Source organism: Heteronotia binoei, chromosome 12, assembly GCF_032191835.1.
Source record: "Heteronotia binoei isolate CCM8104 ecotype False Entrance Well chromosome 12, APGP_CSIRO_Hbin_v1, whole genome shotgun sequence".
In the NCBI taxonomy this organism is placed as follows: Eukaryota; Metazoa; Chordata; class Lepidosauria; order Squamata; family Gekkonidae; genus Heteronotia; species Heteronotia binoei.
In genome coordinates this window covers 31182851-31200592 of record NC_083234.1, presented here as the reverse complement: position 1 = coordinate 31200592, position 17742 = coordinate 31182851, and the positions used below count along the sequence as shown (strand labels likewise).

At 44.6% G+C, this 17742-nt stretch overlaps 1 protein-coding gene across 1 annotated transcript; it reads left to right on the top strand.

Annotated features, from left to right (window-relative positions):
* Positions 1-1454: 1454 nt before the first annotated feature.
* Positions 1455-15555, top strand: LOC132580374 (uncharacterized). Its single transcript, XM_060251133.1, has 11 exons — positions 1455-1560; positions 3450-3532; positions 5195-5288; positions 6562-6650; positions 6937-7075; positions 8260-8377; positions 9463-9548; positions 9911-10005; positions 12609-12684; positions 12799-12913; positions 14240-15555. Exons 1-11 carry the CDS (start codon positions 1497-1499, stop codon positions 15105-15107), a joined length of 1827 nt encoding a protein of 608 aa, XP_060107116.1. The 5' UTR covers positions 1455-1496; the 3' UTR covers positions 15108-15555.
* The last annotated feature ends 2187 nt before the right edge of the window (positions 15556-17742 follow it).

Genomic DNA, 17742 nt, shown 5'->3' with positions numbered 1-17742 from the left:
GAAGCCCAAAGAGTTCTATGGGGCTGTCTTGTGTTGAAGGGAAAGTGGTGTCTCAGTTATAAATGTATACACAGGTTATCTGCACAGCTGCAATATGGATTAGCATAACTGTTCTATGGTACTCGGTACAGATTCAGTGAAATAAAATGGGTAGGAGATTATTCTAGGGGAAGTTAAAATTATGCTTGGAAATGTACAAATCTGAGCGGGTTTCTCAGATTATCTTCTTGCAGGGTTTCCAGATCACAGCCAGGAAGTTTTTACTCTTTCTTTACAATGATCAATGTGTGCATAAGGCATTGCAGTGCTCTTCCTTCCACCCCATCCATTCTTTTCCAGTCCTTTCTACCTACTCCCTTCACCTGATAAGCAGACATGGTTCCAGAAATGCTGCATAGCAGGTAGGTGATAAATCACTGGGAAATTCTGACGTGGAATTTAACTGCAAACAAGCAGATGGAGGGATAGGAGGTTATATAGGTCAGGACTATGGCACTGTGGTGGGGATAACCCCCCCTTCCCCTCCCCCTCCAAAAAAGGCCCCTGCTTCCTTGAAAACATTGTGTGGGATATACTCTGGCTGCTCCATTCAATTGGTCTGCTCCCCTAAGCATGCCAGTGGAAAGGTGGAGATATACATTTTATAAATCTTATCCTTCCATAAAACTCAGGGCAGCACTGTTGTCTCGTTCTCTCACCACTGAATTTTCACAACAGCCCTGTGAGGAAGGTTAAGCTGGGAAAGAACTGGCCCAAGAACACCTGGTGAGTTTTATGGCAGAAAGGAAATTTGTTTATTTAGAATATTTATTTGCCTCTTTTTTCCCTGAAACTCAGAAAATGATATTGGATTAATACTCCACCCTTCACTCTGATCTCAGAGCAGCTCACAATCTCCTTTACCTTCCTCCCTGACAACGGACACCATGTGAGGTAGGTGGGGCTGAAAGAGCTCTCCCAGAAGCTGCCCTTCCAAGGACAATTCTGTGAGAGCTATGGCTGACCCAAGCCCAAGCAGCTGCATGTAGAGGAGTGGGGAATCAAACCTGGTTCTCCCAGATAAGAATCCATGCACTTAACCACTACACCAAACTGCCTCAAAACAGCTTGTCAATCATGGTCACAGATAAACTGAAACAAAAATATAATCACTTAAAATCCAAATACATCAAGGTATCCATTACTACTACATGTATTACAAAACATCCCCTGTCCCCCTCTTGATGTTATTAACAGCTTTGCAATTTGAACCCTGTTTTGGCTGCTCCTACACCTACTTGCTAGACAAGCTGGCTTTCTCAGAGTGTGTTCTCACACCCCCAAGTCAACTGGCAAAGGCTAAGGCGGGACCCCACAAACACAGCTGGATTCACTATTCAATTAATGACCATGTGGTACTCCCTGATTGGCTTGGCTTCCCAATAAGGGATTCGCAAGCAGGGATAAGAAGGAGAAGACCCAGCATCTGGGTAAGGTTGGTTGGGTGTGTCTTAATTATGACTGACCAGAACAGCAGGTGGACCAGCATCAGGCAGATATTGTGCTGTATTACTGATAAAGGTTTGTGTTGCTGGGCATGTTTGTTTGCTTGCACAGGCCAAAGGGATATTCTCAAATATATGGAAGTTAAAGGCCAGTTATAAAAGTCTGGCATTTCTATGAGTAGACTTTTAGGTGCTCAGACTCACAATGAAAGTTTTATCAGGATCTTGATACAATTTACTCAAATGTTCTGGGTTTCCCCCGTATTTTGCTAATAGCAACATTTTCTAATGTGTGTTAAAAATGCCTGTAATAAAAGAATATCAGAAATCTTACTGGAACAAAATTTGAGACCAGTGGCAATATCTGAGGAAGCACATGGAAGTTCATACCTGGAATAAAACTCTGTTGGTCTTAAACTTTGCCACTTTGTTCAGCTGCTTCAGACCAACATGGCTACTCACCTGAAGAAATCCTATTGCATAGCTTTGGCCCCTCTAATGGGACAACTGGTGTGGCTGGCTGTGTGTAGGCTTCAAAATGGGAGTGGCTCTCTCACTATGTAATCCTAAACAGAGTTAACCTTTTAAAATCTGATTTCAGTGGGTTTGGAAAGGTGCAGCGTTAGGACTGCCCTGTAAGCCACCATCAAATATCATGTTAAAATAGCAAGTATTTTTTTTCCTGGCAGTTCTCCAAGGTAAAGAAGAAATGTTACCTCTGCAGTGTAACAGGGAGGGGGAGTGTTTCTGAAAAAGCAGCTTAGTCAAGACTATCTAAAGAAGCCCATATGCAGAGCTGGAGTTCTATAGCTGAATCAATAGCTTCTGCTTTGTAACAAACTGTTGAAGCCTAGAATCTCAGAGTAGAGAAATCAAAATTTCTAATTGTTTTAAGGGCAGCTGTGTCCATGTTACTCTTAAGTGTTAAGGGTTTTGGTCTTAATGTACTGGTAGCTTTGTCTGATTGGGAGGATTATGTAAGGCATAATATAGTAGGAAAAACTTTAAATGAATGCTTGTGGCATGGATAAAAACAGCTTTAAGGACAGGTGCTCATGATCTGGGTGAGGAAATACCTGGGGATTTGGGGGGTGGGGTTTGGGGAGGCACTTCATAGAATCCACTCTCCAAAGCTGCCATTTTTTCCAGAGGAACTATCAGCTGGGATCAGTTGTAATAGCAGGAGATCTCCAGGGACCATCTGGAGGTTGGCAGCCTTAATTCTGAGATCAGCTAGGGGAATATTAAATGCATGAGAGACTGCCAGTCTTTAAGTGGTGGGACAAGGAAGAGGGCTGAAATGCTTACATATCTCTTAGTATTATCCCTGGTGGTATTCCACTTTAAGACATGTAGTAGCTTTCCAAAGCAGGCCTCATTTTGAGCAGAAGCTCTCAGGAGGGGAGCTCCAGAACCTCTACATTTTATTGTGCTTTCTTACCCCTCCCCGCAAAAAAACTTGCTTCTAGTCTCCATTGTTCAAACCTCCTGTAAGAATTTTGCTGAACTCTAAGATCTGACAAACTTTCTAATATTTTTTCCCCACAAAAAAAATGGGAAAATAACCAAAGCCTATAAAGCAGAGAGATGGATATCTTCATCATGCCACTGTGGCCACACAGGAGAAAATCATTGAAAAAGTATGATGGGAGTAAGGTTTTATTATGACAATTAGAATTCAATAGGCATTTTAAGGGAGATGCATTGCTGATATAATTTAGTACATCTTCCGGTGATGTCAGGAGTGTGTGGCATATGCAAATAAGTTGTGCTAATGAGCTCTGGCACCTTTTTTTCTATGAAATGACCTGTTTCCAAGCATTACTATCCCAAACTGGTCTCAAATGGATGGAGTAAATGACCAGAGAGCTTTCTGTTCTTCTTGTGGGGTGTTATTTTGCTCTAGGAGGTAGTAGCCACTATGCTGCTTCTGTGATCCACCTCGAGTTCTCTTCTTCATCTTAGATGCTGCCACAGATTCCCAAGAGGAGCAGCAGCAATCTTCTAATGCCTCTGATTACAGTGATCTAGAAATTATCCCTGATCTGGTAAGCTTGCGTCTTGTTTGCTCTGGCCATGAAACTCAGTGATGCGTCCCGCTGCAAACTGGGAATGGAACTTCTGCACTTGAGTCAACTTCCTGCAACCTCTGCGAGTCCCTCAGCTAAATGGCCCCAGCTAGGCTAATAACACTGGGCACTGTTTTCACCACTTCAAATGCCATTTAGGATGGGGGAAAGACCCCATCCTTGAATCTTTGCACTGAAATAATAGGGAGAAATTGAGTCAAATTCAGTCTAAGACCAGAGGCCAACTGTTAGTCAGATTCTCCAGCACAGGTCACTATATCAGGCATCCCTTACTTGTTAGAGAGTGAGTCAATGTGGTGCAGCGGTTAAGAGTACCTGGCCAGGATTTGGGGGAGACAGTTTTGAATCTCCACTCTGCCATAGAAGCTGGCTGAGTGACACTGGGCCAATCACACTCTTTCTCAGCCTAACCTAACTTGTTAGGGTAGAAAGGCAGAATTTAAATGCAAAATAAAAAAAAAAAAACCTACCTCAAAGGCTTGTGATGATGAGGGAAGAATTATGTAAACTGCTTTGGGTCCCCGCTGGGAAGAAAGGCAAGGTATAAACGAAGTATATAAATAGGTGTCTTTTTGGCGATGTATCACTGTAGGTTTCTGATAAGCATGTGAGAAGTACAGGGCTACATTGCAACTTTCTTGTCTGTCAGTATTGAATAAGATTCAGAACTAGCATCACCAGGTCCCTCCTAGCCACTGGCAGAGGATTTGGGCCATAGGATTTCCCGATCCTGGCTGGGAAACTGGAAATGAGCTGCAATTCCAGGAGATCCCTGGATCCCACCTGGAGGCTGCCATCCCTATCCAGAATAGATGTGATGGAAATCATAGATCTCAGGGAACAGGAAGGGGAATTGACCCTTCATCCTTCCCCTTCAGTTTTGTTAACTGAAACTTGCACTGGGGAAAAAGACAAGGTTTTTAAAGGAAATGCATAGTAGATGACTGGGGAAGGCAATGGCAAACCACCCCGTAAAAAGTCTGCTGTGAAAATGCCATGGTGTGACATCACCCCAGAGTCGGAAACGACTGGTGCTTGCACAGGGGAATACCTTTATAGACACCAGGCGACTTGGCTAGGGGAACTTGATGCAATATATATACAGGCCAATTCCAAACTAGACCTTTAATCCTGGTTAAGCCCTGTCCCCAAACTGACATTCTACACTTGAATCATGGATTCATAGAAACTAGTTCTATGTGTTTATAATTATATTATTCTAATGTAGAAAATCAGTTTGGGGACAGGGCTGAACCAGGATTAAAGGTCTGGTGTGGAATTAGAGTAACAGAGTAGGAACTTTCACCGGGTTATGCTGACTTCACACTGCTGTGTATGTGCATTTAATCTTGGTTTCAGTAGGGTGCAATTACCGTTTCAATTAATTCAATAGATTACAAAATCTGTTCTTTGCATGAACAGTGAAAGGGAAGCCCCCAGCTCAGCCCCTGGAACTTGAATACAGTGCTGTATCTCAGCACATGGCTCGTGATGCTTAACAGTTGTGCATCTTGGGGTGACATACAAGACCTCCTGATCTCTCTCATCCTAAAGAACTGCATGCAGAAGCATCTGTTTAAACAAGATAATGATCAGTAATGAATTGCTCTTCCCTTCCAGCCAGCCCGAACCTCTCTATCCCAAGACGTGTCTGAGATCATGAACTTGCCTAGGTGGGAAGACAGAGAAGAGATGTACAAAAGGCGTATCCATGGTAAACAAGCAAGTAAAGGGGCAATACAGGGGCGGGGCAGGAATGGCCATGGGGGATACATGGAGCTAGCCAAGTCAGGAGACTTGTTTTCATTGGAGGATTAGGTTGGATCTGGGTGATCCCTGTCTAAGGGGTCATGTCAGCTGTTGACAGTGTGGTCAAATTACAGTTTTAACTCTGCTGAAAGCAGGAGAAAATTGGCCACTTGGATCAGAAGAACTCATTGCCCAGCACAGACATTGGCATACAGAGGGTGGAGTCAGCTGACTTTATAAAGCAAACTTACAGCTTCTAAAATGGTATCAAGAGGTGTGCAAATACCATCTTGAAAGGGAGTGGGACTTCATTGGCTCAGGCTTGAGTACTCTGTGTAGATCTCTAGTCTTCCTTATAACGGGAAGTACAAGATGTGCAGACACTCAAGTAGGGTTGCTAAATCTCCTGGAGATTTGGGGATGGAGTCTGGGGAGGACAAGGATCACAGTGGGGTACAATGCCATTGTGTCCACCTTCCAAAGCATCCATTTTCTGTAAGAGAACTGATCGCTGTGGTCTGGAGAAGAACTATAATTCCGGGGGATGCCCAGGTCCCACTTGGAGGCTGGCATCCTACACAGACGGGCATTGCTTGGGGTGCAATTAAATGTGGCAGCAGCCTCACCCAGCTGGAGTCATGGCTAATTTCTATAAAATATTAGTTGTGGGGGGGAGGAATCTGGGTGTGCTTTACAATGCAATGAGGAACCTGAGCCATAATGATGGATCCTCTTACAGTTGATAGAGTAGGAATCCCCAACCTTTTTGTGTCTATGGGCACCTTTGGAATTCTAATGAATAGTGGTGGGCATAACCACAAAATGGCTGCCACAGGAGGCAGAGACAATCACAAAATGGCTGACGCAGGAGGTGGGACCAACCACAAAATGCCAGGGATTGAGGTTATAGACAACTCTAATATTAACTCTTTTAACAATTCAGGCAGAGAAGCTCTGTTTAACAGGATACCTTTTAATCTGCACAGCCACTCGGAAGCCCTGCTGGGGAAAAGCCCCACCTAGCCCCACCCACTTTCTAAACGCACTTGGAGGGTGCATGCCCACAGGTATCATGTTGGGGACTCCTGTAACATAGCCTTCATCCAAGCTCTAGCCTCTTTCCTTGCCAAATATCTCATGTCTGATGTCTTAAGTAGCATTTGTGACCTTTAGGTTCTAAGATCTGGATCCTATGGGTAGGTATAGTTTTACTGACTTGGTGTTCTGGATTTTCACAGACCTGGAGCAAGAACTAACCGAGGTGTTAAAGAACCAGAAGGCGTTCTCTCATCATCTGTGTGAAATGGGCTGTCTAGCATTCTCTGAGGTAGAATTGCTTGTTTGGACTGGGCCTAGGAGGGAATCTGAAATGCTTGTTCCCTCAAGTGGCTAACAAGCAAGAGATCTGGGGTGTCCCCTTTGACTTTGCACATCTGCCAAAGGAAGCTTGGGCACAAGGTGGACTAAAGGCACCTTCATGTGACCAGGGGATCCTGAGGCTCATCTCTAGCTGCCTTGCATGCTACATTTTTAATATGCTAGTTGCTCAGGGTACGGTTCCTATGGAAGGAGGTCAGGATTTGCCTGGTGTATCTCTAATTCTTCTTCTGTAGATGGATCCATGTGACTCGATCTCCCCCAGTTTTGTGGAGAAGCTGAAGGTCTATCTGGAGCGCCTGCAGTTAGAGAGGCAGCAGCTAGAGAAGAGAGCCCTGTGGGCAGAGCAGACCGTGTGGGAAATAGAGAACGAAGGTAAGAGGGAAATGAACTTTCAGCATTCTGTCTGACAATGCTTTGTGAAGCTTGCCACCTCTGACCATTACTTTAGAGCAGGGGTGGCCAATGGCAGCTCTCCAGATGTTTTTTGCCTACAACTCCCATCAGCCCCAGCCATTGGCCATGCTGACTGGGCTGATGGGAGTTGTAGGCAAAAAACATCTGGACAGCTACCTTTGGCCACCCCTGCTTTAGAGAGCGTCAGTTTGGTGTAGTGGTTAAGTGCACGGACTCTTATCTAGGAGAACCAGGTTTGATTCCCCACTTCTTCATATACACCTGCTGATGTGACTTTGAGTCAGTCACAAGTTCTCGCAGAGCTATCCCTCTCAAGAGCAGTTTTGTCAGAGCTCTCTTAGCTCCACCTACCTCATAGGGTGTCTGTTGTGGAGAAGGGAAGGGAAAGGAGATTGGAAGTCACTTTGAGATTCCTTCAGGTAGTGAAGAGTGGGTTATAAATCCAATCTCTTCTTCTGTAGTAGAAAATTTGGTCCCATAAGTCTCTACAAGAGTTGGGGTCTAAATTTATGGGAGATGTGAAAAGCTGAGGCAGACTTCCGATACCCCATTTGAATGAGTTTTGTGAGAAGATCCTTCAGATGCATCTTGGAATATATTGTTTAGTATCTCTCTCCTGCTATATGCAGAAAAATGCTTTCAGAACACGCAAGCACAGAATGTTCCGGAGCTAATGATAACTTGTTGGCACTCTTCCACATCAACTCTTCAAATAGCACACATCCTTTGGCCACAAATGAGGATTTTCTTGGCAATTTGGCCTGTTCTGCTTCTGACCTCTTACTCTCTTTCCTGGCGGGGTTCCTTGTGTTTAAAGTGCCATTTATGCAACTCCACATTTATTTTATTTCCATTTATATCCCACCCTCCCCGCCAGACATGCAGACACTTGCATGACACCTGATTTTTCTTTAAAGGAAGTGTTTGGTTTGTAAGCTGCAAAATTGCTCTGGTGAAAGGAGGAGGTTCCTCATGATGGGCATAGGCGCCTAGGCAATCAAGTAGTAAAACCACATCATCCCTTAGAGCTTGATGCTTGTATCCGAATTGCAGGAGCACTCTTCTAAGTGCAGAATGCCTCCTAATTCTTTCATTGTATTTTAAGTGTATCAATGCCAACTGGCTGCTTCTTGTCTTCTTAGTGTCTGATCTGGAGAAACTCTTGAATAGTTGTGGCTATCGTGGCACACGCCACATGGAGCGTTGGGTCACACCTGATGGTCTTCCTCTTTCACCTCCCTTACCCTCACAACCCTTCAGGTAAGCTAGTGCCAAGCAAGGTTCTGTTTCACCTGCTGGGTAAACCAGTGCTCATTTCTGCCATAGTACTGAGACAGGCTATAAAGTAGGGCAAACAGATTCCTGTCTCCAGAGGTGAATCTTCGGGCTTTTCCTTGCTGTTCCTGTCTGGCTACAGCCATAATAACTTACACTCCAGGAGACCACCAAAGCTGTAGCTAGGTTTTAAAGGCCAAAGGAATATGCTGCCCAGATCTGTCCAGGAGACTGCGCTTTCAGTCTTCTCTCATTGGTCTTTTATAGACATGTTCCTTTTTTTTCCTCACAAGGACCAAGTAACTTTTCTTTGGTACTGAGTGACTTGGCAATGAACTGGCAATCAAGGATTATCTAAAACAAGGTGGGGGTGGGATGGCTTAAATTCAAGCTTGTGGGTATATTTGGAATGCTGACACAACACCAGACCTCAGATTAGTGGGAGCTCACAGGAGCACAGCTCCTGAACCTTTCTGAGAGTTCCATCTCCTTGTCCATTAAATAGTATGTGCAGCTGCATATCAATCCCTGGATGAGCTCCACCTCTTTTTCTACAAAATGACAATGGGTGCCACAACAAAGTGGCTGTCGCAGAATGGCTGCCACAGGAGACAAAGCTAGCCACAAAGGGATTGCCACAGTTTAACTTCAGTGCATATTCTTGTGCTGTGGTGGCTGCACATGCTCAAAACTTCATACTTTGAATTGAAGATTTCTACAGGGAGGAAATGGTGTTTAATAATTAGGAGTATGCACATAGCATTACAAGATCCAGCAACTCTGTATTACTGGTCACTGCAGCCACTTAGTGAATCTAGTTATCTACCTTCTTGGTGGATCCTTCTGAGTGATTAACTACAGGGGACTCTACTGGAGACCTTTCTTTCCCCACCTCTAGATTCCATTTAAGAGTCCCTAACTCTTATTCCCTTGGTTGTTGCCATTCTGCAGCTATGCTTGGGTACACTTGGGAAGTAATTCTCTTATTGATGGCCCATGCACATGTGCCAGGAAGCCCCTCCTATTATTGTCTCAGTTGACCATGAATAAGCTACTTTCTCCTCTTCCAGATTCTTCTACTCTAAGATACACAGGAAGTCACCTGAGAATAAGGCGGCAGCACAAAGTCCAGGAAAACTGGTTGAAGAGTCCTTGAGTAAGCAAGCAGAGTTCGATTTGGGGGTGGGATGGCTTAAATCAAGCAGTGGTGAAAAGTACCATCAAGTTCCAGATGACTTCTAGAAATCCAGCAGAGTTGTCAAGGCATGAGACATTCAGAGGTGGCTTGCCATTTCCTGCCTCTGTGCAGCAACCATGGACTTCTTTGGTGGTCTCCCATCCAAATACTAACCAGGGCTAACCCTGGTAGCTTCCAAGATCTAAGGAGATGTGGCTAGCCTTGGCTATCCAGAACAGGGCAGGTAGTAAGGAAGAAGCCTTCCAGAATGAACTGAATCATTGCAGTTACACACTGTATGTTCTTAAACGAGGTCTTCATTCCTTTCTCTTCTCTTCTAGGTGAAGTTGCCCCCCCAAAGCGGAGTCCTGTGAAAGAAGAGCCAGCTATGAGGCCCTGGAGATCTCCATCCAAACAAGGATCTACAGAAACAAAAGTAAGTGCCTGAACTGAGCAGGGTGGGTCGGTGTGCATTGGCTTATGACATTGACCAAATTATGACTTGGCAAAGCACTCTGCAGCCTTCTGTGAAATCATCCAGACAGATTTATTGCATTGCTGGAAACATAATCAGAAATAATCTCTCTTCCCTCTTTAAGCAAGCCACTTTCACGCACACTAAATAATGCACTTTCAACCCACTCTCAATTCACTTTAACTGGATTTTACTGTGTAAAATGGCAAAAGCCACTTGCAAACCGTTGCTGCGGTGGATTGAAACAGCATTATTTAGCATGTGTGAAAGCACCCACACACTCTGGATAGAACCTAGCTACAATGCCTTCTAAGCAATTGGAGACAGGTTGCATTACAGAAATGCCTACAACATCATCTTACCCCCTCCAGGTTAAGAACTTGCATAATTATGTGGGCTTTTTTCTGCTGTACTATTTGGTTGTGGTCTGTCCCCTTGATCAATTTTACAAATGTCCTAAAGAGAAGAAAACTCCCGTACTTAGGTTTGCAATCTGTAAGTGGGGCACATCAGGGACAGAAAGGTTTTTGTGCTCTAGGAAATTGGCCAAAAACTGGTTGTATCTAAAGTTTCAGACAAGTTGTGCTTCTGACAACATAAGAAAAGCCCTTCTGGATCAGACCAGGGGTCAATCTAGGCCATCATCCTGTTTCTCACAGTAGCCAACCAGTTATTTTGGAGGCCAACAACAGGGCACAGATGCAGAGGCCTTTCCCTGCTGTTGCCTTTAGCACTGGTATACAGAAGTTTACTGCCTCTGAATGTGGCGCTTCCCTTCAGTCACCACAGGTAGTAGCCACTGATAAAGCTGTCCTCCATGAATCTAACTTCCTTTAAAACCATCTGTGCTTCTGGCCATCACTACATCCTCTGGAAGCGAATTTTAACCACTCATTGAGTAAATAGGTACTCCTTTTTATCCATCCTGAATCTAGTGCCCATCACCTTGAATGCCCTGAAGTTTTGGAAGAGGGATAAAAAGTTCTATGTTGATTCTATCTGCTCTGTGCATAATTTTATAAACCTCTATTATGCTCCTTCTAAACTGCAAAGTCACCTTGGTTGCTGCCTTCTGTCCTATTTTCAGCTCCACAGTGTCCTTTTTTGAAATACAGAATGGCAGATTCTACTACAAATGAGGCTGCTCAAATGTATACAGGGGCATTATAATATAGGCTGCTTCCAGTTCCTGTTAATAGATGCCTTTATCTGAGCAGAGATAGATTAAAGAGGAATGGAAAGACGAATATCTCTAGAAGGAAGGAGCATTGTGTCTGCTGACTTGTCAAAAAGCTTCCAAACTCTGGCACTATGTGGCTAGGTAGTCATCAGATACTCACTGGTGTGGGGTCATGGCTCAGTGGTAGAGCATCTGCTTTAGAAGTAGAAGGTCCCAGGCTCAAGTCATAACAAGTTAGAACGCCAGTCTGGTGTAATGGTTAAGTGTGCGGACTCCGATCTGGGAGAACCGGCTTTGATTCCCCACTCCTCCACTTGCACCTGCTGGAATGGCCTTGGGGGGTCAGCCATAGCTCTGGCAGAGGTTGTCCTTGAAAGGGCAGCTGCTGTGAGAGTTCCCTCAGCCCCACCCACCTCACAGGGTGTCTGTTGTAGAGGAGGAAAATAAAGGAGATTGTGAGCCACTCTGAGTGGAGGGCGGAATATAAATCCAATGTCTTCTGTCTTATAGCTGTCCCTACAACCCCAATCTATTTATCAGCTGAATGTTTCCCTTGATGCAGTTAAAGCAGGTTGCTATGTCACTCGCACGCCTATAGGAAATGTTTAGTAGTTATTACAGTATAAGTTGCCCTGGCCCTGACCCGGATGGCTCAGGCTAGTCCAGTCTCTTCAGATCTCAGAAGCTAAGCAGGGCCAGCCCTGGTTAGTACTTGGATGGGAAATCACAGAGGAATTCCAAGCAATGGCAAACCACCTCTACTCATCTCTTGCCTTGAAAACCGTACAAGGTTGCTATACGTCAGCTGCGACTTGACAGCACTTTACACACACATAGCACAAATTGCACACTTAGGGAAAATGTGGGGTGACGCACAGCAAATGTGCATGAAGCTACTCTATAAGGAAAATATAAAACTTAACTCTTATGTAGGGAGTTGTTTTGTAGAAAAATAGGTGGTGGAGCTCATCCAGGGATTGTTATGCAGCTGCACCTACTATTCATTGGGCAAGGTAGGTAGGTGGGGAGGAGGAGGGGGAACCCTCAGAAAGGTTCAGGAGCTGTGCTCCTATGAGCTCCTGCTGAATTCAAGGCATTTCTTATGGTAGATGACAAAAGCCAAATCTAAAGAGTACTTTCCCCTAAAACCTCCAACACGCTTTTTTAGCATTAGGTGAATGCAAGTCTGATTTGGTCAGGAAGAGAAATAGAGTCAGAACTCTCAGCAAAGACGAGGAGAGGTGCCTTATTCAGTGAGAAACATCATACAATTTGGTTCTAATGCAAAGAGAAAATGCGTATTTTCACCGCACTCAAGGTGTCCAGGCATATTGAGTCACCTTTGATCCAACAGTCCTAACGTCCTGCCCTCTCTTGCTTTCAGAGCTGTACATCCCTGGTGAAGAGGGATATTTTCCCTGAGCACGGGCTGCCCCAAACCATCCCCCACTTCAAAGCAGGTAACAATGATGGGTGATATTTAAAATCCTTGGTTCCTGAAGGTTGGCCAAACCCCTGGCTGCCAAGATGACACCTAATCGGATACTGTACTTGTCTCTCAAACCAACCTTTAGGTTCCTGTTGGCCTCCACCTGAGCATCCCCAACGCTCTTCTGCTAGGGTCTCTGTGGGCTACTGTGATACTTATGTTGCACAAGTCCATGGACACTGGGATCCCCTTCCAGAGAGGTGAGTTGTAGGAATGTGTTCACAAGTCTCATGCCAATCCATCAAAGGTAGGCCTGGAGCTCCAGTAGTGAGTGTATGCAGGGGAGTGATCTTTTTCCTGCCTCTGTGCAGGAATCAGACTTGGAAGATATTGCATTGCTCTAAGAAGTGCAGAACGTCTTTAGAGTTTCAATGTCCATAGAGCTTCAATGCACAATAGAGCAATTGCTGTGTCACAGAACCTTTCCCAAGGCTGATGTTGCTTTATAGTCACAAGAGGGAGCTGGAACCAGCTAGTATTGGAGACTTGGAGAGGCAGCGCCATTGAAAGAGTGATAACCAGTGCTTGGATACATGGTCAAGAAGCTACTGCTAATAGCAGTGAAATTCATCTTCATTGCTATCCATTTCTAAGGGTGCATGAATAATCACCTTCTTGTACCAAGGGTTAGATGAGTTTGTGATGGTTCAAAATGAGTCTTGCATAGGAAGCTTGTTACAGAGTCCTTCAAGTGGTTGCAGCTCTGTTTTCCTAAATTTCCACCCCCACCACCACCATGTGACAAGTTATCTGGACTGCATGCAGATAACTTCAGTTGCCACCTCATCTGCCTCTCCTGGGGAATCCTGAGGTCCATCTATTGGGCTGCAAAGTCCAACCTCTATGGTAGCAAAATGCTTTCTCCAGACAACTTTTTGGGAGGCCATTTCCAGTCTTCAAAGACGGTGTGTCTTTTCCAGAGGTGCTACAAGACTTGATTGACTGAGCAGGCTTGTGATGATGCATGCAAGAACATATTTAATCTGTGTGTGTGTTATGTGCTATCAAGTCACTTCTGATTTATTGCAATCTTATGAATTAATGACCTTCAAAACTTCCTGTGATTAACAGCCTAGCTCAATCCACCTCACATTGAATCTTCCTCTTTTCTTAGCACTATTGTCTTTTCCAGTGTTCCTTGTTTTCTCATTATGTGACCAAAGCCCCAGTTAAGTCATTTTAGTTTTTAGGGAGAATTCAGATTTGATTTGATCTAAAACCCATTTATTTGTCTTTTTGGTGGCCAATGGTGTCCATAGAACTTCAACACCACATTTCAACCAAAGCTATAAGTTGCTCCATGTTGGTTTCTAGAGGCTTGATCTTTGTTTGCTAACTATAGAAATACTTCCAGAAGGCTCTGGATGCTAACTGCACATCAGCAGGTCTTGTGAGAACCCTCACATCAAAAATGTTATTTGCACAAACCATACTTGTTATCCGCCCTGAGCCCATCATGGGAAAGGGCGGAATATAAGCCTACTAAATAAATAAAAAAATAAAATAACCATGTCATGTATTCTCAGCAGGGAGCAAGAAGGTCTCACTGAGTGTGCAGAGTATGATACTCCGAGTACAGCCAGTACTGTGGTAATGGCCACCCCATCTGTTGGTAGCAGTCTGGGTACCAAAATCTCCCCTATTTCTTCAGTCAGTCTGGATATCAGTCCAACCCTGAAGAAATCTAAAATGGAGAACTGTAACGTATGGTCAGAGAAGCAACATCTAGCAACCATAGAAGGTAATTGTGAAATCAAAAGACAGGGAGAAGGTTCAGCGATCAAGCAAGAAGAATGTGACCCCATGGGAAGCATCTCTCGGAAGCCTGTGGCCTTGGCTAGCCAGATCTCAGAGAATCTCAGTGATGCTCAGACTGTCCCTCAAAAGCTAGACAGCCGTGAAGCCAAGACCTCTCAAGATCTATCTGGTCATGCCACTTTACAAACAGAGGTCAGTTTTCCTGGAAAAGACTCTTCCAAGTCTTTCCAGACTACTGATAGCAGCAATCAGACAGTTGATCTGGAGCCAGAACAAGCTTCTTGCAGCCTGGACCTCCTTCAAAAGCCAGGAAAAGAGCTGTCTTCTCTAGAACTTAGTCTCAAGGCTGACTTGCCATCCAGTTCCATTGAAACTCTAGAAACCAACAAACCCCTTGGGGAGGAGAAGAGAATGCCAGAAGATGCACCTGGACTTAATAATAAAAGCGATCAACCAACTCCCACGGCAGAGAACACCACTGTAGCTTCTCCTTCACAGCTGAAACCTAAGGAACTGTTGCCGTCTGATCTCTGTGAACATTTGACAAGCGCCTCCATAGAATCCCCTCAACCAACCTCTTTGATAGAAGAAAGTCCTTCAAGCTTAGCTGTGGAAACGGCTGTTGAAGAAAACTAGCCCCACAGTTGTTTCTCCAGCCTGGCTGAGGGACTGAGTTGTCACATGAGGGTAGCCATGCAATCCCATTGGTTGCAGCTGCTCAGTAGTGACTTTTAGATGCTTTTGGATATGAAGTCAAGGTATGTCAATGTTTACGAGGTTTTTTTTAAAAGACTTGTGCTTAGTTATGTCTGACTGTATATCCCAAGAGAGGGTAATATGGTGGTAGAAAAACTTAATTCCAGTTACTGACGACTTTTTGAATACAAATGAACTAGCAATGTAGGTGTGGGTGTTAGGGGTGTTGTGGTGGTATTAACGTCCAACCCTCTTCTTGGATGACAGAGCCTGCATAGAATGATCTCTCTGGCTCAAAGAGGAATGAAAATAAACATGACTCCTTTTTATCTAGAAATTAAAAATTTGTAAAATGTCAATAAATAGTATTTTTAATTACACAAAAAAAGTGTGAGCAATATTCTGGCCAGGTGCTATTCCTCAACAGGCCATAGGGGGGTGGCCTTGTTCTCTGGAGCGATAGCACTTGATTTGTCTGGGTTGTGGAAAAAGTCTTGTCTTCCTGAATGGGACTTGTAAGATTACTGAGCGACAGAATGTACACATGATGGTTCCAGAGAAATTACCTGGGTGGAAAGTATACCTTCCTTCCCCTCATGCTGCTGACCCCAAAGGACTGGTTTGTTAGAGGTTAAACTAAGCATTGATCACATAATAGGCTCTGAACCGTTTCTAATTTGGACCTAAAGTGAATTGGAGTCTTCCCACCCAACCCACTGAACTCTTCTAATGTGGCACCACAGTACACAGTAGCTGCAAAATTCAGCAATCATCCCTTCTCCTAGTATTATAGGCAGTGTTTCCTCTGAGTTATTGTGAGCTTGCTCACAGATTTTAAGCCTCCAGCTCACATATTTTTGTCTTAGCTCAAGAAAAATGGCCCTAGAGCATAATAATTTATGCAGTAGCTCACAACTTTCATGCCAGTAGCTCACCACTTTAATACCAGTAACTCACAAAGTAGAATTTTTGCTCACAAGACTCTGCATCTTAAAGGTAACATTGATTACAGGAATACTTGTATGAAATGGTTTCGGAGGGTTAGCCATGTCGGTCTGCAGTTAGCTTCCAGGCCAGTAGCACCTTATACCCTGTTGGTCTCTTAGGCTCTACCAGAATGGAATCTTGTATGTAACAGGAGTCCAGGAAAAGGAGCTTTGGAGTAGAAAAGCAGAGGGCTGGATGGATGCTTATCCTTCTTCCTAATGGCTGCTTCTCTGCAGCAAATCCCATGTATAGTTTGAAATGTCTGTTTGGAAAAGCAAATACATCTTTATACACAGGACTGTCTGGCACCCTAGACAAGGCTAGCTTCTGGCACCCCTCCCCAGCCCAGTTCTTGGTATGCTAGTTTCCTCCTCTAAGGGAGATTTTTTTTGCCCCAAAAAGTAATGTTAAAATGTGAGTTCTTCCCTGCAGTCTATTCTCCCCTGTCAGAATGCGTTTACCTCATTCTGTTGTTTAGTAGGCCTTTTGGAACAATTTGAAGATTTGCACCAAAGCCCAAATTCCACAATTCCACCCACTTGCAGACCAGTATGACTCCTTTTTTAGCGAATCATATGAGAAGTGCCCAATTTCACACCCCCTAGAAATAGGGTTGCCAAGTCCAATTAAAGAAAAATCTAGGTAATTTGGGGGCGGAGCCAGGAGACTTTGGGGGTGGAGCCAGGAACAAGGATGTGACAAGCATAATTGAACTCCAAGGGAGTTCTGGCCATCACATTTAAAGGGTCTGCACACCTTTTTAAATGCCTTCCTTCCATAGGGAATAACTAAGGATAGGGGCACCCAGAGCCCCCAATACCCATGGATCAATTCCCTATTATTCCCTATGGGAATCGTTCTCCATAGGGAATAATAGACTGCCCAGTAGACATTTCCCTCCCCGCCACGCTTTCTAAAGGGGGAGGGGAGGGCCTCCAAACCAGGGAATCCCCTGCCCCCTCCCTCTCTCACACACACAAATACTTACTGGGTCTTCTTCCAGCAGAACTTTCCTTGCTGTGAAAACGAAAGCAAAAGAAAGGGAGGGGCCGTTCTCCATGGAAACTGTTACTGACCCTTTCCAATGAAGCCCTTCCTGTTTCCTGCACAGCCTTAAAGGGGCACACATTTTACAAAGGGATCAGGAGCTCTACAACTACATGATGCCTACACGCATGTGCTCCCCCCCTCGCTTCCGGATTTTTGGAGAGCGGGGGAGGAGGCCGCAAATTCAGGCCCCCCCCCCACAAGGCAGAGGGGGGGGTGGGAAGCCTACCTAGAAAGCAAGTGCCCGGCCTAGGCAATTGCCTAGTTTGCCAAGTGGCAGGCCCAGCCCTGCTTATACAAGGGCCAAAACCTAAATTCTCCATGTACTTCTGGCCCCTCAAATGATTCATGCTAATGGGAAATTAAGTCTTTATTCTAGGGGGAAGGATTGATTTTCTTTTTAGTGCACAAAAGTGAGCCATTTATGCCACCGTTCATAATGTGCTAGAATTATGATTCAGAATAACTGCTGCAGCTCTGATGTGTTCCAGTGTGGCTGCTTTGCCTCACGCAAGATCAATTCAATTCCTGTTAAGTCACT